The following is a 22,441-nucleotide window of genomic DNA, read 5'->3' as shown; positions in this document are numbered from 1 at the left end:
GAGAAAAAATTGGTCATCGATAACAATCTTAAGCTAATGAAATACACTCCACGCCATCCACCATACGAGTAAAGACAAAACACTATACACCCCTTGTTTTTAGTCACACATTAAAACGGATATGGAAATGATCAACTGGACACGATATGGTTCCTTCTTAAGACTGTTTATTCAGCGAACCGTGATGAAGGTACAATAGAAAAAAAGCTCTCAAGCCTGGGGGTAAGAGTGAGAGTATCATGGTCGACTGGTATGGTGAAACGGTGGAAGAGCTACAATGGAGGTGATTTGGAGTGTTTTCTAGGTTAATAGGTTTGAAGTTGGAGAGCTGACAAGAGTAGCTAGCAGTTAGGTATAGGGTGAAGTGTAGTCTATTGAACCAGATTGTTTTTTGTGTAGAAACATTCCTTTCCGGGTTGACGATAGGTCATGGTAAGGTTAGTTACTCTTTTTATGCGATTTTTCACGGGGGAGCATTTATTTGCGCATTGATGAAACTTAGAATAACACTTTCTTCTATGAAAACTGCACTTTGACGTTTGTCATTTAAAGAGACAGATACAATTGCATATTTTTAGGTGTTATAAGGAAATTATTGAGGCACATTTAAAATTTAAATGGTTTTGTGTTTTATTGGCTGCGTTCACAAAAATGTCTATTATATGTGGCTACCTGTCAAAACAGCTGATTTTTCTGGGCACCATCAAAATCCCACGGAACCCAGTAATTACTACAATTATACATCAAACATTTTATTTTACAATAAATTTAGACCTTGAAATCTAAATTTCAGTCAGTTTTTGGTGTTTTTTTGACATTTATTTTAATTTAGCTAACCCATTCGTTCAATAAGTCTGTTTTTTATATAGCTATTAAAGCCGGATATTCATCGCAGTGCGGTAGATAAATATGATTGAATCGATTGAAACCAAAAATACTCAAGTAGATAAATGGAAAGCCTTAACCCTTTAAAACCCGTTAGTTTTCAGATTTTTATATTTAGTCTTTTTAATCGAAAATATAGGTTTCAAATAATAGTTTTGTAGTCATTTTGTCACACAGCATAATTTTATTGTAATAAACACAATTATTAACAACAATCAATATTTAATTTCATAAAATAAATAATTCACCTTAAAAAGTTGTATGAAGGGTGTGTTCAAAAAATATAAAGCTAATGGCGAAAACACAATTTATTTTAGAAAATAAATTCAATTTTCTTTTCAACCCATATTGTTACAATTACTTTAGTGAAAATACATTTGTTTTTAAACCTACAATTAAAATTTATAAAAGAATGGAAGAAACCCAAAAATTGAAAAAGAAAAACTTAACGTACGATTACATAATCAAAACTAGTAGTTTCACGATTAAATCAAATGTCAATTTTGACAACGGATCATTCGACGGATGCTGTAATCAGTACAGTTACAAGCTGATGTAAATTTTTAAGGGATACAATTTTAATAAGAGTGTCAAAAGACTATTTTACTTTAAATCTTTTGAAAGTTTCAATTTTTTATATTTGAAATTATACTAAAACAACATCAGAAGATATTAATTGATTAAATAAAATAAGGCAGTCAAAAATTAATTATTGTTATATTGTTTAACTTTATGAACTTTTATATGAAACTTTAACTTAAATTTTGTTTATAAAACATTTTAATTTAATTGAAATAAAAAAAGTCTTCTAGTTTAAGACCATGTCAGCACTTGAGATTTTGTTGTTTAAGATTGCATTGTTTTTGAACACGTCCATGATGTTTTGAAAAAAAAGCAATTTAATTCGTGAGATGACTTAATGGAAAAATGTGTTTAGTTATTACATAATTCTACTCACACTTTCTCACATTTAGTCCTCTGCAGCTTATAGGCAAACCAAAAAGAACGCCTACGTCTTTCATCTTTGTAATTGAGTATTTTGGTTCAAAGCTGACCCATTTTTTAATAAAGCAATTGGCTATCTCTAAAAAAAAGCGATACAAATGACATTTTTTTAACAACTGAGCTTGGTCAACTTTTGGACTCATAAATATTATGAATTTAGCGAAAGATATCCCCGTGATATTGAACAGTTTTCATATAAAAATCCAACTTTTGACTTTAACACTTTAACTTTTGTGGTTAAATTTTAAGAGGCGATGTTGATTGTGAATAAAAAACAAATTATTTACATGACTTCAGCGGTACACCCTATTTTTATTTTATGTGTTCACTCAAGGGGATATGAATACCCTTATAATGATACATTTCATAAATACAGTGCTAGCAATTAGAAGGGGAGGATAGGATTAGAACGAAGATCCCGATGCACATTGGTTTTGAATGTCTGCACATGTTATCAAAAAAAAAATACTGAGTCTTCTAAAGCGTTCCACATTTGGGAAGTGCGGTTAAAAAAGAATCCCTGTACTTTAAAGCAAGTCCGAAATTGGTCTTATGGGTAAACTGATTAGCATACCTAGAAAAACGGGTATTACGGTTGAATTGTTTGAGGGAAAGAATGCAACTAGCTTTTTCACTAGAACTTTTTTTTATGGAAACAGCGATTAAATAATGACAGTCATGAATCCGACAATGGTGCCTAAGAGATACAAACGTTTCAGTTAAACAACGGTCACCTATCATTTTTAAAACTCTATTTTGAATGCTGTCCAAGACACTCAAGTGGGTTATTGGAGCACATGACAAGATTTGAAAATTGTACTCGAGTTTCGGACGAATATAGGGTTCATAAATTATGGCCAGATTAGAACACTTCTTCCATCTTCGAAGAAACGCTTAGCAGCGTTTTTGGTGACTTCGTATATCTGACCACTCCACAAGAGATGGTTTGTGATGCAGATACCTAGAACTAAAAGCTGTTCATCCACCTCGATGAAAGTACCACCTATGGCTAGTGACATCGAGGAAGAGTTACGCTTTTGAGACAGTAGATAGCGTTGAGTTTGTAAATCATTCAATTCTACACTGTTTTTAAATCCCGATTGGACATGGACAATGCTCTCAAGATCAGAACTCAATGAGCTTATCATACGCTTCTGTTGATAGTCCACATCCAAAGCCCAAGGAAGCTGATGGAACTGTCATCAGCCAAACAATTTAGTTTAGAACTTTCAGACAAAAGATCATTTATAAAAGTAAGAAAGAAATTTGGAGACAAAACCGAGCCCTGGGGCACACCAGCGTTTATTTTTACGCATTTTCGATAAGAGGGCTTAATGCCAAACTCTACTGAATACCTTCGAAATATCAAGATCGATAATTTTACTTTATCCAAAAAATGTAAAGCTGTGTTGCACTGTTCGTGAGATAAACCGTAACGTATGTGCAATCCGACAATATTTAGAGGGTGAGGAGGATTCGCCTTTTTTGACAGGCTGGACAAATACTGTTTTTCATAAACTAGGAAAAGACCAGTTAAGTGGAACAACTGGAAAATTATGCGCAGTGGTTTTGACAGCGAAAATGAACACCTCCTTAGAAAAATAGCGGCGATATTATCCTGGCCAGCGCATTAGTAAATGCCAAGATCTTTAAGTACTCTAGCAACGAGTGAGAAAGACGATTCGTTCCATAGAAATATTTACGTTTTCAAGTGCAAAAGTAGTCATTTCAGTCCTTGGCAACTTCAAACTAGCAGCAAGCTGTGCTGCAAGCAAATTGGTTTTATCGATTGAATAACTTTAACGCGTTGCACGATTGTGTATCTTTCTAAGGTTCCAACTAAGTTAGTCTGAAATTAAGAAATGTCAAATGAAATACAGACACAAAATTTTACGTTTAAGTGTGGTTTACATTGAACATCAGTCCTTTAAATTTAGCCACCCTCTCAATTAACACAAAATTTCACATGAACCTTTTCTGTTCTTAGCCAGATAAATATTCTTCACTGCAGTTAAGACTGGAGATTTTGATTAGCAAATTTAAAATATGTTATGTTTCACACTCAATGACATCGATAGGCCTTTCAAACAAATCAACAATTTCAGATATATTTCAAGCATAATTTTAAAGTTATGTAGCTCTTCATGAAACACCCTATACACTGTATTACGTTTGAATTCTCATTCTTCTTTGTTCATGTACCAAAACAATGAGTACCTTAATTGTGTTTTCCTGTTATTACCTATCAAACATAATTTTTTCGAAGAGTTCCTGCTATAGGTAGTAGGTACTAAACTTTACAAAGTATCAGAAGTGGATTTTATATTTCATTTTAGTTTGAAACTTATTTTTATTTTCCTGATACTTCAAACTTACCCTGATAACTTTTAGGTCCATATTTTTTTTAACAGATTTTAAAAAAACACATTTCATCTTTCAATATTTTACAGTATAAAATTTTATTACAACGCTAATGTAGGTAAGGTATATAAGTTAATGTAAAAATAAATTTCCATTTAATATTTGCATTTTCTCCGTCTCAATATGTCCTGTGTATATAAATATGCATTAAGCTTACAAAAGTCCCATCTATCTGCTTCACCTCTGCGCTTCCATTCGATTTAATAGTAAAGAAAACTAAAAACAACTACAACAATAAAAACAACTATCATCAATCCATTGGACAGATCCCATTTTGAAAAACCTTCTCGCACACCTCATCAACCTGATCCCATATAATCGAACCAAACCGGCGTGCAGTAAAGTCCACAATCAATGGGTCTGCCCGACACCCGGTGCACTTCTCACGATAATGAAACATCAGTCCCTCCTTAATGTGCACATTTGTCTCGGAGATGCCCTCCAACTGACGCCACACCCGATGATTACCCATCTCGATGGTGGTCCTGCCATTTACAATGCACTTGCTCCTCACATGCGGCGGCAGGGGCAGGAATGTTCGTTTCACCTTAACCTGGGTGTAGAGAAATCGATTTTGCACCCCACGAGGCATACTCATAGTGTCGTTGGGGCCCTTCTTGAAGAAGAACACATTCCTGAAGACAAACGCACTTGTTCGTCCATCCTCAGCACCCCGCAGGTAATCCAGCAGAGTGTTGCACTTCAATGGCACCAGGATTTCGTCCAGGTCCACCACCGCCACATAACGGTAGCCATCGACAAATGTCGCCCGATACACGCACTCGTTAAGCTCAACCATGATGCCGGCATAATGGACTTCCACCTCGAACTGATAGCCGTAGAAGTTCCACTCGTGCACTTCGGCCATCTTAGCCCGTTCGTAGTAGCCGAGGACCTTGTCGATTTCAGGGCTCACATCCAACCGGAAGAAATAGAATTTGTCGGCACCCAGCAGGCGGTAGATCTCAATGAACTCGACCAGCCGCAGGACCTGGCTGTAGCGCTGTTGCAGGGGACCCACGCAGACGGCGAGCGTTTTGTTCGGCTTGGCGAGGACATTTTCCTTCGAATAACTGAAGGTAAAGTTTGAAAGTTGATCCGGCGAGAGCAAGAGACTTACCTGATTGACACATATGTTGGCACTTCTTCGCTGAGCGGATTTGCCGTGTAGATTATGGCAACGGACTCGGGAAGATTGACGATGGCCGCTCCTCGTCGGAGTCGGAGTGGACACATGATGGTGTAGCCGGAAAACTTCATGTTTTCGTGCTCGTTCATGGGAAAGGCCTCGTAAGCTTTAACCTGTTTGATGAAAGTATCTTCGTATCTGTGAATAAAAAAAAAGAAAGAATGAATTTAAAAAAATAAGAACAGAAAAATACCGTTAACAACCACACCTTTCAGGTAGTAAATCTTTGGTTTATAGTCAACGAACTATACGATGAGACTGGAGGCTAGAAGATTCAGGTTTAGGACTTGGGAAAGAAATAACGCTTAGAACGGAAAAAAGGGAGAGAAGGTATGGTATGGTATTTTTCTCCGGTTAGGTCTTAAAGTTCCTATCGAACTGATTTATTGGCACCGACGAAGGTGGCAGGCCAATGGGATATCTATTTTCATGGGACACGAAATGCATGTCACGATGGAATTCCTTTTGCGGTTGGTTTTTAGTGCGGTTCGGTTTCGGGGTATAAGGATGAGATGGATCTACTACTTTTAGTTAGTATATGGCGCGCTAGGTAACAAATTTAAAAGTTTTCTGGCATTAAAGGAAAAGTTACTCTGCGTCATGCTCATGGTTTTGTTAAGGAAAATCTATGTTGGCAGGGAATTGATTTCTGAAGCGAACAATGAACTAACAAACGATAGGACGAAGGTACGACAGTGAAAGGACGAACGGACCGGACGAACGAGGGCGTTATAATGGGAAATAGTTGGCAAAAGTAATAGATGCAAGTTTATATGGATATGTGTAGTAACTTATTTTTTGTGAAGCTTTTAAGGATATTGAAAAGTTGGCGAGTTAGGTTAGTTTTAACTTATAACTATACTTATAGATGCATATGTGGGTTTGGGAAAGTTAAAGGTAACAATGCAATATGTGTTTACTTTAGAAGTCATTGTTATCATTGTTCGTCATCGTCGTTGTAGTCCATCGTCGGTCGGTCTTTGAGGAGTGTTAAAGTGCTACCTTGATTGGTAATGGCCTTGTGTGAGTTTGAAAGGAATTGCATATTGCAAAATTCTTCGGAATTTGGAAAATTATTAATATTGTAAGATTTGTTTCTCTGTTATTTTTAATGAAAACAATTCTGTTTTGTATCATTTTATTACCTTCCCGTAGGAAGTTATTGTAATAAGTTCGATTTGTCAAATTGAATATTTTGAAATTTCTCGACGTTTCTTTCAGAATAATTCAACTGACAACTTTTTTAACCCAACATGAAAACATGCAAACTTTTAAGAAAGACAAAAAGACAGATGGCATGGGAAGTTATCAGTGTGGGTCGCATCGCAGCCTCTTTTTTTTTTGTTAATATTTCTGCACTTATTCTTACAAAGTGTCAGAATTATAATTTCGAGATAATTTTAAATAAAGATCTAATTTTTTACGTAAGAAATGATAAGATTCCTTAACTTATTCTTTTCGAGTCAAGTTTCTTATATTTATAAACCTTTATAAAAAAAGCACTATGAAACACATTTCATTACAAAACTTTAAATGTAAATTGAAACAAAATATTCAAAAAGGTCAAATGTGTTATAGTTTTCAAAGGACCAATAATGCTCAGCTTTATTTTTGTACCACTTTAGATAACAGAGGTACTCCTTAAGTTTAAATTAAAAAAGAAAAGCCCTCTTCAGGAAAATAAGATCCAAAATGAAATTAAAAAGGGTAATCAAAATAAACCCTTTACAATTTGTAGATCATGATTTGTCTTAAAGTATTTTGAAAAGTCTTAATGAAATTATTTTAACTGTATATAGCATCTGATTAGCTGTGTCAAAATGATATTTTTCAAATACCTATAAGAGGAAATTCATGTTTGACCTCACATTATGATAAACCTCGGGACATTTAATTGATCCCAAGAAAATGACAATGAATAAAGACTCCACCAGCTGTTTGAGGTGATTCAAAATATCTTAAAAAACCTAGAGTAACCTTTAACTTTCATCTTTTCTTTAACTGACTTGACAAGTTCTGAAATGCCTTTTATAAAGGGTTTTTCAATTGGCGCGGGTAGATTTTGGCGCCCTGTGGCGGCCATTTTGTTTTGGTGCCATCTGTCAAATCTTTTGTTTGTTATTTAGTTGTTTATAAGATATATTCATGGCAAGTTATACGATTGAACAGCACGTTCAAATGATAAAAATGTATTATCGAAATGAGAGTTCGTTTACGCAAACGTTGCAATGCACGATTGCACCCATTTTAAGGTAGACGTGGTGGCACTTTGCAGTCAACTCTTCAACGTTTGATTTCTAAATTTGAGACGACCTGTTCAGTAAACAATCAGCCAACACCCGTAAGTTTAAGGGACGCAAGATCACCGAGGTCCGTTAAAGTGTACAGCAGAACCCCAGGCAGCTGTGCATAAGAACTCGGCATTTCGCAGACTCAAACTTGGCATATTTTGGTCCGGACTTGGACCTACACCCGTAAAAGATCCAACTGACCCAGGAGCTCAAAGTTGATGATTATAGACCACGCCATTTATTTGCTGACTGGGATTCGAATCGTTTGGAAGAGGACTCCAATTTTGGCCAAAAATGGATCTTTAGTGACGAGACGCATTTTTTAATGAATGGCTGTGTTAACAAGCAAAATAGACGACATATGGTTTATACAGGACGGCGCTACGTGCCACACAACAGACGCAACGACTGACATTTTGCATTAACGATTTGAGGGTAAGGTTATCTCTAGAAGGGGTGATGTGCATTGGCCACCAAGGTCATGCTATTTGACCTTTTCCTGTGGGGTTTCTTGAAGTCGCAGGTGTATGCAAATAAACCACAATCCACCGATGCCTTAAAGGTGAACATAACACTGGAAATCGCTCAAATTCAGCGATTGAATCCGTGTCACAGTAAGAAGGCGAGGCTACTTTCTTCCACTTTCAAATAAAAAAATAATTTCAACTGGAAAACAATTTATATGTAATTTAATTTCTTGAAGCTAATTTTTTGCAAAAAGTAATTATTGATATGTACACACATAAAATTTTATAATTTTTTTAACTGATTTGAAATTCCTTGAACCATTTTGGAATGTGAAGGACGTTGATAGATAGCCTTTGATACTTTTGAATATACTCTTTACTTTAGCAGAAATTGAAAAAAAAACTTCTAAAACTTTTCATTAAAGTTTGGTTTTGGAAGAAAACTATTTTTTGGAGAAAACCACTTTCGAGGGTGAAAGGGGACTTAATCGAAATTACACAAAAACTATTTTTTTAAGTAATAAGATAAATTTTAAATTTAAAGCTTTACAAATTTAAACTTTTACGATTGGATGGCTTGGACTTGATCTGCGGTATCTCAAATACGAGCAAGTTAAATTTTTTGAATAATCCTTATACTTTTTGTAGAACTGCTCTTAATACACTTTTAGCATGTATAACGGGCAAAGTAATTCACAGTTCTAGGATCCCTTTCTCCAAACCTTGTTGGTGTTTAGAATTTTTAAGGATTAAGCAAAATTTTTTCGCTACTTTGAGTTTAGTTTAATTTTGTTTATATGGCAGATTTTGAAAGTATGGTGTGTAAAATTGAGTTTTGAGAAAATCGAGTTTAAAGTTAAAAAAAAATGGTTAAATATTGGAACTTAATAGTGAAATCAAATACGACATCTCACCCCTACAGTTTAATTAAAAAAAGCTCTAATGATATTATATTTCTTAATCTTAAAATATAGGTACTATTTTTAAACAGCTTTCGCTAGTTTGTGTGACTAATTCGTCCATTTTATTTCCTATTTTTTAAGTTTTTTATGGTATAAGTAAATTTGAATCAATAATTAAATTAATTTCAAGTTAATTTAAATAAATTTGTTGACCCACTTGGCCTCTTTCTAACCGAAATGTTGCTTTGTTAAGTTTTAGTGGTTTTAAATCTTTTGCAGAAGTGCGACTTTAGATAATTTCCAAGCGTATCAACATTATTTAAGAGTAATTTATGTTTTATTGTGCAATATCAAGCTTAAAATAATAAATGTATTGATTTGGTAAATATTTTAGACAGTTTTCAATAAATTGTATTATTTCCGTACCTACAATTCTGTTGTAGCCAAATAGTACAAATCCATTTGATAGATAATGCTATCTACTTAAGCTTAAAATAAGATACAACATTCTTCACTTTTATGAATCAAATGAAAAACTACATGTGGTCAGAGGTATGGTTTCATTTAATCTCTCAATAGAACAACTCATACCATCTTAAAATACACCCTTTCTATAAAAATAATTACCCACACTTACTTAATGGAACAAATAATTGGAGCTTGCAATCGTAAAGGCAAAACAGCAAACACTCTAATCGATCCATAATAAATGTAATTCGAATCAAAGTCACTCGGATCTAAAATAAAATAAAAAAAAACACAAAATTATATCAGCCTCCAATAAACAATATAAAAGTCATTGAATTACTATAAAGTTCTGTTCTTGGATCAAAATAAGCGGAGTACACCTGTTGCCGGTAGTAGGGGTCTCCAATAAATTGCCAAGTATTATTATAATTCCATTCTTTCTTTGGTTTGAGGAACGTCAAAGTCTGTTGAATTTTCATCACTTCTTCTGCTCGATGTTCATTCTAAATGGAAAGACAAAATAAAAATATAAATAAAATAAAACCATAAATAATCTTTGAACTTGGAAATTGTAAATAAAAATCAATAAGTCATAACTGTTAAGTATTGATTGTGTGAAGGCCATCCAAGCTTCAAAACAGAGACCACGATAATAGGATTTCATATTTTCGTATTTGAAACAATGTCAAATATAAATTCATTTGTCATATTGTCTGACTTCCGGATATGAGTACAGCAGGAAGGTGCATAGGGTACATAATATAATGTACATTTTAAGGAAGAGATTTCATAACTTGTGGTATTTCAAGTCGATAGTCTATTTTTGGTCAATGTGATATAAAAGACATTACAACCTAAAAAAACATAATGATATGGTATTGTGAAAGGCTACAAGAAGGGTACACTTAAGTTGACGGAAATGTATAATAATTATTCATTATCACTTTAGGTACACTCGTATATAATTACGTACGTAATAATCAGAAAATGATAAATATTCAATCCAGCTGTGTAAATTTATTGGTTAGTAGGTTTTTTCTTTTTTTAAACATTAAGTTGATATACTCAAGAAAGTAAAATGGGGCTTGAGTGACTAAGAAGAATGTTCATTAAATAGACAGATAGTCCAAGAATATTGGATGCAAAATTTAATTACAAACTTGATAAAAACTCAAACACTTTTATATAAATGTGCTGTAAATTTAGCGTAGTGCAAAAATATTTAGAGAGGCGAAAGGGGTTCCTTTTTAAAAATTACATTTAACAATATTTTTACAATGAAAGATTCAAGGAAAACGGTCTTAATAAATGTATTAAACATTAATTTTTTTAGAAGGATATATTTTAATTTAAAATTTACTTTTACGCAGACAATTCCACCATCATTAGATCCCGAGAATTGTATTATTCATACTCCAAAAATTACATACTCGTATTTACGGTATGTATTTTTTCTACAAATGCCTTTTGAAAGAATTGGATTTCATGACCATTTGTATCAGAATTTGTTTGTAAGAAAATAAAAATTATAAATTTAAAAACATTTAAAAAATAAAAGCGACAGAGTTGCAAGAACTTGCTCATGTATTCAAAGAGTTTGTTGTAAAATATGTCCTGTATTTTAGAATTTAAAAAAGTTTGTTTTTAACAATTGAAATGCCATTTATTAAAAAATCTTAATTAAAAAAAATATTACTGAAATCGGTTCGAAACAAAATAACGGTTCTTTTATGAGCAATACAAACATACTTTTTATAGAAGGAAGCCAAGTCAAGAAAAAATGTTAAGAACAAACTAAAATATAGGTCTTTCGGTTCGTTTTTGAGAAAACTCGAATTCTCGGCTTTTGCCCAAGAAAATTGCATGGGACTGTTATTTTTAGCCTTAAAAAAGCCTAACTCGAATCGGCTCAAAATCTTAATTTCCAAGTTTGAACTAAATCGACCAAATCTTTTGGGCTATAGCGGGAAGGACATACTAACAGACATACTGGCGCCACACATAATTTCTTATTCATACTCAAAATATGGTGAGTCTGTGCTTAAGAATTAAGACTTTGGGTATAATTCAGAACCAATTTAAGTTGTAGTTTTCTTTTTGTCCTCTTTTTAATATTATATATACTTAACAAAAACATAAGTAGTTAATACTATCTATATTTTTCAAAAATAAGAAATGTGTACATTTTAAATTTATGCTAGTAAATAATATATGAAACAAATAAATTAGCATTTTTTTACCGCCTTGTAATGACAGATTTTAAATTCTGGTATGTTTTCACGCTCGGTTTTTCAAATTGACGTTTTTCACCGCTGCTTATTTTCTCAACTGTAACCAAGGGCGGATCCAGACTTTTAATCAAGAGGGGGCCACACCCTTAACATAAAGTAGAGTTTTTACTCACCGCTTAAAAATGTTCTTTGATGTTCTGTAAAAAAGGGCTGACAAAATGTTAAACAACATAATGTGCATCTTAGCCTTAAATTTATGCATTTCAAGGGCTAAATTAACAACTATAGTTATTCCAACTAAGTTTTCTAAATATTTTAGAATTGTAATAAATGGTTTTAAAACGTAGTTTTTTTCCCAAAAATAATATAAATTTTTCTTGTTTCCATATCTATTGATCCCAAAAACGCTATAAAAATGCAAAAACCCAGAAAATGAGAGAGGATCTGATTTGAAGAATTGTCGGTCTTTTTTTAAAGTAGTTTTTTCAAACACAATTTTAAGGATTTTATTATTATTATCGATATCATTTAGCTTACTTGTAGATTCTAGAAAATATTTGGTTTTTGAATTTAAGGAAACAGGTGCATTTTAGTAAATAATGTCTCTAAAAATTAAATGAAACAAATTAAGGTAAACAGGGTCCGTCTTATTTTCTGCCTTACCCCGGTATATCGGCTCTGCCGGGGCTGACCTCTTTTTTCCGACCTACTCGTGGGACCAAAATACAAAAAAATTTTAAAAATGGACGAAATAGACAAGACGAACGTAGAACCCTCCACAGACTTGGAGGATGAACTCTTGGCCTCCAGCCAGGAGACTTTGAAGGGAGCTCATTTAGCGCTGGTAGTTCCAGCACTTGTGAGCAACCCAAAACCACAGAAAGTATAGGCAGTGCTATTCATAGCAGTAGCAGTGCAACTCGGGGAACCAAAAAACAATCAGAAGGCGCTCTTCTCAGGAACCGCTTCAAATCGGCCACTCACATTCTTGCCAAGATTGTCAAAAATGAAGAGACCGGAGTGATTTATGAGAGAGACGCCCAAGATAAAATAAAGTACCAGAAAATTGTTGATAAATACAACAATCTTCTGGCCAGCTGAGAAAAGACTGTTAAGCGAAACAGATCTCAGGTAGAGATCTGCACGTCTCAGAAAAAGAGCAAGCTTGACGACCGGACAAAGTAAGTGAAAGATCCATCTTCTGAAGCAGCGCAACTGCGTACTCTTAGTGAGGTTGTCAGGGATGACCTCCACGTAGCAGTTGTGGATGAGCTCTCCCCAAACAGTAAAGGTTTGCTGAACGTGTGGAACTCTATAGAGGGCAAGCTCTCTGAGATGGTGTTTTCATACACTATAACAAACAGTGAGGGCCCCTACCATAGTTTTGACTCTGGCGAGATGCTCAGGGGGCATAGGGTAATTAAGTGTGCGGACAGGTTTTCTAGGGATTTTCTTAGTGAAAGCATTGCTAAGGTTAGCAATGACTGCGAGGGCTTGAAGCTCAAGCTTATCCCAGCTAAGGACATCCCTAGACAACCGAAGGTTCGCATCTGGTTGCCGCTCATGAGCATAAAGCCAAGTGGATAGTACCTGACCCGCGGTCTTCAGAGGCAAAATCCGCTGGTCCCCATGCACGATTGGGCTTTAGTTAAAGCAGAAGAACCGCAGAAGACCAGCGCCTCTTACCTTCTGAGGATTAGCGAGGAGAGTCTAGGGGCTCTCAAAAAAGCCGAATACAAACTTAGTTTTGGCATAAGGATAAGGAATGCCAAAATTAAAATTCTGCAGAGTCAGGGAACAGACACCGTCAAAGCTGATGACAACCTCGATAATGATGATGTTATAAGTGGAGTCGAGATCCCCAGCGAGTTGCCGGGCCCCAGCTCTGCAGCTAAAAATAATTAAAAAACGCGCTGAAGGTCATCCATATTAATCTGAAGCACTCTAAGTGCGCTTCAGATAATCTGAGAGTTTTCCTTAGGGAGGGAAACTTCTACATTGGCGTTATCCAAGAACCGTGGATAAACGGCCTCAAGGTGCGAGGCCTCCAAGACAACCAGTACGACCTCTTTTATAAAACCGCAGATCAAGACCAAGGGAATCCCAGAACTCGTATTTTAGCTAAGAAACATTTAAAAGGTTTTTCATATCCAAATTTTAGCACTCCCGATCTAACAGTTGTCAGATTTGAAGACAAGAATACACAGGGTTTGCTGATGGCCTCTTTTTACTCTGCCCATAACGCACCACCACATCGAAATTATGATGAATGGGAGGATGTGCTTGATGTTACTTTAGTAAACAACCGCAATTTATTAGTGGAGAATTGGAGAGTTTCCCTTTTAAATTCGATTTCGGATCACAAGTGGATTCTTTTTCAAATTAATTTCGAGTCAAAAAACTGACTGAACGAAATTCAGTCAAATTGCGAATTCCAAACTAAGCAACTTACCGAATCTCACTGAATCGATAGGAGACCTTGAATCAAAGGTGAAAACCTTTGAAACTTCTATAAGTAAAGCTTTTAGAGTCTCTTGCCCAGTTAAATATAGCCGTAAAACCCTTCCTTCGTGGTGGAATGAAGAACTGTAGAGTCTTAGGAAAATGACGAGGACAATTTTCAATATCTGCCACAAACATAAGTTTTACCAACCGTATAAAGACTCTATTAAAATTTACAAACAAGCCCTGTCATCAGCCAAAAGACAAGGCTGGAGAGAATACTGTCAATCAATCGAAGACATAAGGGACTCTGTAATCTTTCATTTCTAAAAAAGCCTGATGGAACCTGGACAGCCTCTCCAGCCGAATCTCTTGAGCTACTGATGAAGACGCACTTTCCGGGTTGCGAGAGTGATAACCCCTAATCGCTTGAAACCACAGAGCTAAACGTAGCTCATATGGAGCAAGTCAATTCCGTTATAACCAGAGAAAATATTTTGTGGGCCATCAATACTTTTTCTCCATATAAATCTCCAGGCATGGATGGCATACTGCCAGTTATGCTTCAAAAGTTGCATGATGTGGCAGCTCCATGGCTGGAACAAAGGATGTCTCCTTCTCAAACATGTGCCCATGTCGTGGAGACAGGTCAAAGTAGTTTTTATCCCGAAAGTGGGTAGGCGAGGTCACGAATCCGCGAAGGATTTCAGACCAATAAGCTTAACATCTTTTGTGCTTAAAATCTTGGAGCGCATTCTTGATTACCATATTAGAGAAATCCTAGTTGGACGACCTCTCGAAAGCTCTCAGCATGCTTATCTTAAGGGCAAATCTACGGAGACTGCCCTCCATGAGGTAGTGCGTACTGTAGAACAAACAATTCATTCCTAGACATAGAATGTGCTTTTAACAACGTCCTTACCGAATCCATAGAAGAATCGCTCGTTAAGTTCGGTGTAGAAGACTTCATTCCAGAACGGATTATTTCCATGCTCAGTGGTAAGAAGATTAGAGCCTCTCTAGGCAATACAATCGCAACAAAACACGTGAGTAGGGGAACACCCCAGGGTGGTGTTCTTTCGCCTCTTCTTTGGCTTCTGGTCATGGATACAATTCTCGTTAAATTAGAGAGATGTAGAGTGAAGGCGGTAGCCTACGCGGATGATTTGGTGCTATTGGTGTCGGGAAAGTACACCTCTGTGAATAGCTGTCAGTCATGACCCCAACGACACCCCCCCCCCCTTGGATCCGCTATTGGCTGTAGCAACCACATCTGTCATTTTCTTTGATAAATCTCTTATAAGTGCATATAATCCCTACAATGCATTTGAAGCGGTGATGCCAGGCTTCAACTGCATTTTGCGTGCGAGGAAAATTAAATAATTTTTGACTAAAACTCGTCTTCATATTTTCTTTTTGATGCATCCAGAAAATTGGTCTTGAACCAAAAATATAAATTTTGAAAAGTCTTTATCTTCCGAACTTTTGATTAGCTCCGAAAAGTACACTAAAATTATGAAAACCAACATGCATTGGCGGAGTTCGAAAAAATTAGATTTGGGGATTTTGTTTCTGGATTATGGGCATGGATATTCAGATCCTGGGGATTTTATTTTTGGAGATTTTGTACTTGGGGAATACGACTTTGTGGATTTTCCAAAAGTGTGGCGATTTCGTTTTTGGAGATTTTGTTTTTTCAAAGTAAATACACAAACCACTTTTTCCGAATAGTTAACAAAATAATAAATCAGTAAAAGCGAATTCTTCAAATAATAGAATAAATTTCTTTTTTGTTTCCTCGAATTATTAATATAACTTATTAAAATTTTGTACGAATTTACAAAAACAATAAAGAAAAAAATTTTGGGATTGAGTTTGATATCCCGGTTTTATATTCTCGTTTCTAAAATCCTGATTTTAAAATCCCTTTTTTTATAATTCCGATTTTTGTAATCCCGCTTTTTACAATCCCGATTTTGCAATCAAAACTAGTTGTTTAATTTTTAAAAATTAGAAAAAAATTCAAAAAAATGAGATATTCTTGTAGATTCATTCTATTGTAAACTTTAACAAATACAACAAATAAAGCCAATGATAGCAGTAAAACAGTTATCGGGATGGATGCATATTTTTTGTGCAAGAATTAATATTGTTAACAAAAATGAATGTTTGTGTATAGTAAAAAACAAAACAAATTACGATATTATTTGACTTTAATTCCTACTGTTATATAGTTTAATGCACGTATTTTGTAAACAAAACTGGACTGTCGGGATTTGACGGGATTTTAAAAAGAGGGATTGAAATTGATCCTGATTTTGAAGAAGTTGGATTTCAAAAGAAGGAAATTAAAAAATCGGTAAAGACAGGATTATAAAACTTTTTTTTTCAATTTTTGTTTAAAAACAGAATTTTATACGCTGCCTAATTTATCCGAGCACAAACAAAAGAACAATTTTTAATGTTTTATCTTTTACGTTTAACGTACAACTTATTAAATTAGGGAGTTCAGGTAAGCTTTTGTGTAAACTTATCATTGTAAACAATTTTTTAGTGTTGCGTGAAAACCATTATTGTCGAAAACATTTGTCAAAATTTTTAGAAGAAATCCAACATACAGCTTTAAGGTTTTCCAGCTAGACTCAATAATTTTAAATAATACCGTGTAATTTTAATTATTTGTTCTAAAATACATAAAACATTCGTTTTTATTTTTAAATTTTTGTTAACAACAATTGTAATGGTCAAAACCACTTAGACTACATTAAATCATATCTGTTTGCTATTTTGAAACACTGTTATTATTTATAATATCTACAAAAAATATGTTTATTATTGCCACTAAAACTTTTGTCTGTCTTTTTTAATTTCGGCGTTTTTATTTTTATTTCTCAATAAATTCTATCACTCATACTTTGTTTCTATTTCGTTTATAAAATCCTATCTATTGCTATCCTTTGTATGGGAATCGATATAGCCATTATGATAATACTAAATTCCTCATAGACCCTCGACCATATTATAATAAAGTTGTTATCTACAATTTTTATCTAACACAGCTTATAGCGTCTATTTTGTTTTTTTTTTTTTAATAGCTTAGCTATAAAATTAAATTACCCTCTTGATGGCAATGTGATAAGCTCTAATGACCGATTAAAGATAAATTTTGGAACTTAATGCAAAAAAAATACAACTATAGAAGTATAGAAAGAAAAATTAATGGATGTTTAATGTTTCATATCATATACAAAAATGTTAAATGGATATATTTATTTTTACAAATTATTATGATACTCCTTAAAAAATAAAATACATTCAAAAAATACGTCTTTTTTGAAACACTAAACTTGAATAGAAATTACAAAAAAAAAAACTCTGAACAAATGCTAACATTGTCCAGAAATAACCATCATTGACAAATTATAGTTAAGTTTGTCGTACGTTTTAATGAAGAACTTTCTTTTTGTGTTTTCAAAAAAAGTATGAATATTAGCACCCCTATCCATTTCATAAGGAGCGTTTTTTAAAATTTATATATGCGTTATAATCTAGAAAAATTAAATTATTTTCATTTCGAAAAAATTCCAACAAACCTATAGTTTATATTGGACTATTGTTAGAAATGGTACTAGGGCTACATATTGTACAATTCAATATAACTGGCCTTGAATATTAAAGTGTTGTTAAAGTAGTCAAAAGATTTTAAAAAAAATACAAACCCTAAATATCACACAAAGTATCGATTGATTCTAAAAAAATAAGAGACTGGGATGCGACCCAAACTGATAACTTTCCATCCCGTCTGTCAATGTGCTTTAAAGTTTGTAGGATTTTGTGTTATTGTTTTTTAAGACCAAAAATTAATACATAGTACATATTTTTGGTCAAAAAAAAATATTCTCAATTATTAAATTCACATTCAAATTTTTTGGAACACACCGATGTAAGTACTTGTTTTCTGATCGAGCTCGAATAATGTCCAAATAATATTTGGGTATCAAAACTATTTTTAAATTTTGACATTTCTCGACGTTTCAAGGTCAATAGATTTAAAAAAAAAAGAGGCATTGATAACTTTCCATCCCGTCTGTCGATTTGTTGTGTTTAAAAGTTTGTCTAGATTTTATTTTTTATGAAAAAACGGACTGTTGGATTTTTACATAAAAATTACTGAATATCGAAAACAATGTTTTCTGTCAAATAAAATATGTTTGAAGCCAATATTTTTAATTATTGAAAAGCTATTTGAGGCGAAAGTAAATTTTTAGCAAAGTTTTAGTATTGTTTTGTTTAGAGTTTTATTTTTTGTAAAAAAAACTGTCAATCCGATTTTTTTCAAAATTTTGTGAAATAAATTAAGTTTGAAGCCAATATTTCAAAGTTTTGAAAAGATATTCGAGTCGAAAATCAATTTTTACCAACTTTTTTAAATTTTTTTTTAGGATTTTAATTTTTTGTAAAAAAAACTGTCAATTCGATTTTTTTCAAAATTTCACAGAATGTTGACAACAATATTTTTTGAAATATAAAAGTAAATTAAAGTTAACATCTCAAAGTTTTGGAAAGATATTTCAGTCGAAAATCAATTTATACCAACTTTGAGTAATGTTTTTTTAGGTTTTTATTTTTATAAAAAAAACTGTTAATTTGATTTTTCTCAAAATGTTACTATATGTAAAAAACGTTATTTTGCGTTGCACAAAATTGTTTTGGAGATGAAATCATTTTTAATTCGTAAAATTTTCGAGGTGAAAAATATTTGTTTCAGATTTTTTGATTTATAAAAAAGAACCGTTAGGTAATTGGAATTTTTCCAAAAATATATTGGTTTGGTATCATGTTAATATATATAATATAAAATTTTATTGAAGTTCGTGATATATTTAGGGTTTACCAATATTTTCACCTTTTTTTAAACTTCTATGGTAAAAAACCACCCCGCAATTTTTAAAAAATATAAGCAACATTACTAAGACTTAGTAAAAATTGATTTTCAAACTAGTTCCATCTTATAAATAAAATGCACGACTAGGTCGCACGAACTTGCTAAGAGTCTGTTTAAACTACCTATATAAGATTTAAAAATATACATGTAAAATAAGTTTGTCTTCAAAGATATTAATGCCATTTGACTCGTCAAAAAAACCGAGTCATTAATCTCAAGAGTTTATTAAAGTTTAATAACAGAAGAACCAGGATGGAAAGTAAATTATCTGAAGATAAGGAAGAGGAAGAACATGTATGTTTAAATTGTAAAGCGATAGCCTATTGGTTGTGTAGTTAGGTAGAAGGTAGTTGTCTAAAACGAATAAAGAATAGTTCATTGGCGTGCTTAGCTTTATGCAGATAGATAGATAAGGACATGTTTATGATGATAATGAAGGAATGTTATTAGTAGGTAGAAGGAACTTTCTATAATCTAATCACATTCCTCCTTTTATACAAGTTTTCAGCTTAAACATGGAGTTATTACGTTCAGTTTATTTTTTCGTTAAATTAAAAAAAAATAACCATACGAAATTGCTATTCATGTGTTGTTTAAAGTCAGGCTCTTATGCGTTTTGGATTTTAGTTATGAAGTGACACGTAAGCAATAGTTGTAAAGGTTGTACGTAACACCTATACAGGTATAATGTGTATACTTGTACTAAGTATTTATTCTTTTACATAGGCGAAGACAAGTAAAATATATATCAAACAACCTTATTCGTAAAGAATAATATTTTAAAATCATAGATACAAAGGTACCAAGATAATACTTCTTGATCGTTGGTATTTACAATAGTTATAGTTATAAAAATACATAAATACAGTGGACGTCCAGTATAACGAATGATATAATGTTCGAGGCCATTCTCTATATGGAGAGCGTTCGTTATATCGATCGACTTATGGGAATGTGTTTCTCTCTTTGTCTAAGAAACCATTTATAAGCCGATTTTCCATATTAGAAAACTCTCTATTTTGCATAGATTTACTTTGTAGAGAGCCATTGTGTGCCAAGTTCAGGTTCTTCAAGATTTTTGTGCGACTTTTCTTAATCCCACATATTGTTGATTTTGGCACACGGAATTTTATTGAAATTTCCTTAAGTGAAACGCCTTTGTTGCACTCATCAATAATTTTGACTTTGTCCTTTAATGAAAGCCGAGTACGTTGAGATTTTGTATTAATTTTAATATTTTGTACACAAAACTAAATCTACAAAATTATTACGGAGCGTTTCAACCAGACGAGACTTTAAACAACAAAAACACTATTTAACTGCTAACATTATCTTGCCGTCGTGTTATTGAATATGTGTGTGTAAGACCGTACATAAAATTCAAAACTGCATAGCGATAGACAAACCAAAAAATAAGAATTCTAACAAAAATGTTTTAGTAGGCAATGCGAAGACTAAACGAAAAACAGAAAGCTTGTTACAGTTTTCAACCTTTGGCGCACACACGTACATATGTACGAGAATAAACTTATGTGTTGACATAAAAATATATGCACAGACCACAATGCCAAGAAAAAAAATCATTTTAAGGCAATATATATACGCGTACGTTATATTGGTTAGCAAATTTTTATCATCGTTCGTTATTTAGAGATGTTAATGTAAATTTCAAAAGCGTTCGTTATATCGCAAATTCGCTATATCGGGCATTCGTTATATTGGACGTCCACTGTATGTACCAAATACATTAATTTGGATAAAAGATAGGAATGTAATTAAAGTTTTGTCAAAATAATGCGCTCTTTCGGGCTCATGCACAGGATTTGATGTGGTGAGATGGGAGGGAGTAACGTTTAATACAGTTGAAATAATTTAAAAAAAAAAACTATTTTAAGATTCAAAATTTTACCTAAAAAATAAGTTTGTCTTCAAAAATATAAATACCATTTTGTAGATAAAAAAATCCTACATTTTTCAATTTTTTTTTGAAAATCGTTACTGCGGTTTTTTTTTTTTAAATTAATTTTTTATATAATATTATATTTTTCAATTTTGTTCTAAAAATATTTTTGGTATGCAGTTGTTTAGTGATTGTAAATATACGCTCTACATTTGAATTTCGTAAAAAATGTCGAACATTTTTTGAGATATAGAATTTAAAAAAAAACAAAATTCAATATATTTTTAAAAATCCAAACAATACAAAATTGCACTTTTGATAATCAAAAATTGTTGAAGCGTTATAAGAGCTTGTTCAAAAAATTATTGAAATCAGTTCATAAGTTACTGAGAAAATTGAAAAACCAAATAATGGTTCTATGAGCTGTACCTTTCCTGGCCAATACAAAAATATGTTTTTTTTTCTTTTATTAAAAGAAGCCAAGTTATAAATTCCTATTTTAGAGAAAATTAAAAAAAAATCCATCGAATTGTTTTTGAGAAAATTCGAAATATCGTTTTTTGACCAAAAAAATTGTATGGGGGACACTGTTAGTTTTGATCGAAAAAAAAATGAAAAAAAGCCTAACGCTAATCTGCTCAATACCTTTACTTTTAAGTTTGAACTCAATCGACCCAACGGTTTAGGCTGTAGGAACGTGGACAGACAGACAAAACAGACCGGAGGGAATCGGGGGACCCACTTTCTTCGACTTGTCTACAATTGTAATACCATGTTTGACTAAAATCTCAAGTTCGAAATTCTGTACAAATGCAAAACTTGCCATATGTATATGTAGTTCCTATATGTCGCAAGTAAAAATATTTTCAACTTTAGGTACTTTAGGTAAAATCCAACGGTCAGTTTATCCATTAAAATTAGAATCGACGAAAAAATTTGTATTGATTTCACAAAAATAGATTTTGAAATCAAAATATTTTGTAGTATTCAATTAATTTATAGTTAATTTTTCAGACAAATTTAACTGTCAACTTCTCTAACAAAACACGAAAACCTACGACAAATTTATAAGTAATGATTTTTGACTCAAGTATTAGGAGAACAAAAAAAAATATATTGACTTCGAATTGCTTATCTCACACAAAACATTGTTAAAGTTTTAAGCAAGGCAGAGCAACAGCCTGGATGCGAAGTTATCAGTGTGGGTCACTTCCCAACCTTTTTTTGTATTGCTATAGAAGGATACCCTCACAGTACCGTTATTTTGCTTTTATGTTTTTCCGAGAACTAATAAA

At 33.0% G+C, this 22,441-nt stretch overlaps 1 protein-coding gene across 2 annotated transcripts in view; it reads right to left on the bottom strand.

The window, feature by feature from the left end:
- Nucleotides 1-4,324: 4,324 nt before the first annotated feature.
- The window catches only part of LOC129950948 (uncharacterized), a 31,251-nt gene continuing 13,134 nt past the window's right edge, over nucleotides 4,325-22,441 (bottom strand). For both annotated transcript variants that reach the window (XM_056062912.1, XM_056062911.1), the window contains exons 2-5: nucleotides 9,969-10,131; nucleotides 9,798-9,897; nucleotides 5,432-5,638; nucleotides 4,325-5,384 (exon numbers count right to left, since the gene is read on the bottom strand). In XM_056062912.1, the coding sequence (XP_055918887.1) occupies nucleotides 4,562-5,384; nucleotides 5,432-5,638; nucleotides 9,798-9,897; nucleotides 9,969-10,131 (1,293 nt within the window). In that variant the 3' untranslated portion in view covers nucleotides 4,325-4,561. The remainder of the gene's footprint in view (nucleotides 5,385-5,431; nucleotides 5,639-9,797; nucleotides 9,898-9,968; nucleotides 10,132-22,441) is intronic.

The sequence above is a fragment of the Eupeodes corollae genome, chromosome 3 (genome assembly GCF_945859685.1).
Source record: "Eupeodes corollae chromosome 3, idEupCoro1.1, whole genome shotgun sequence".
NCBI classification, from domain to species: domain Eukaryota; kingdom Metazoa; phylum Arthropoda; class Insecta; order Diptera; family Syrphidae; genus Eupeodes; species Eupeodes corollae.
Note: the sequence above shows the minus strand (reverse complement) of the source record. Positions and strands in the feature narration are given on the sequence as shown.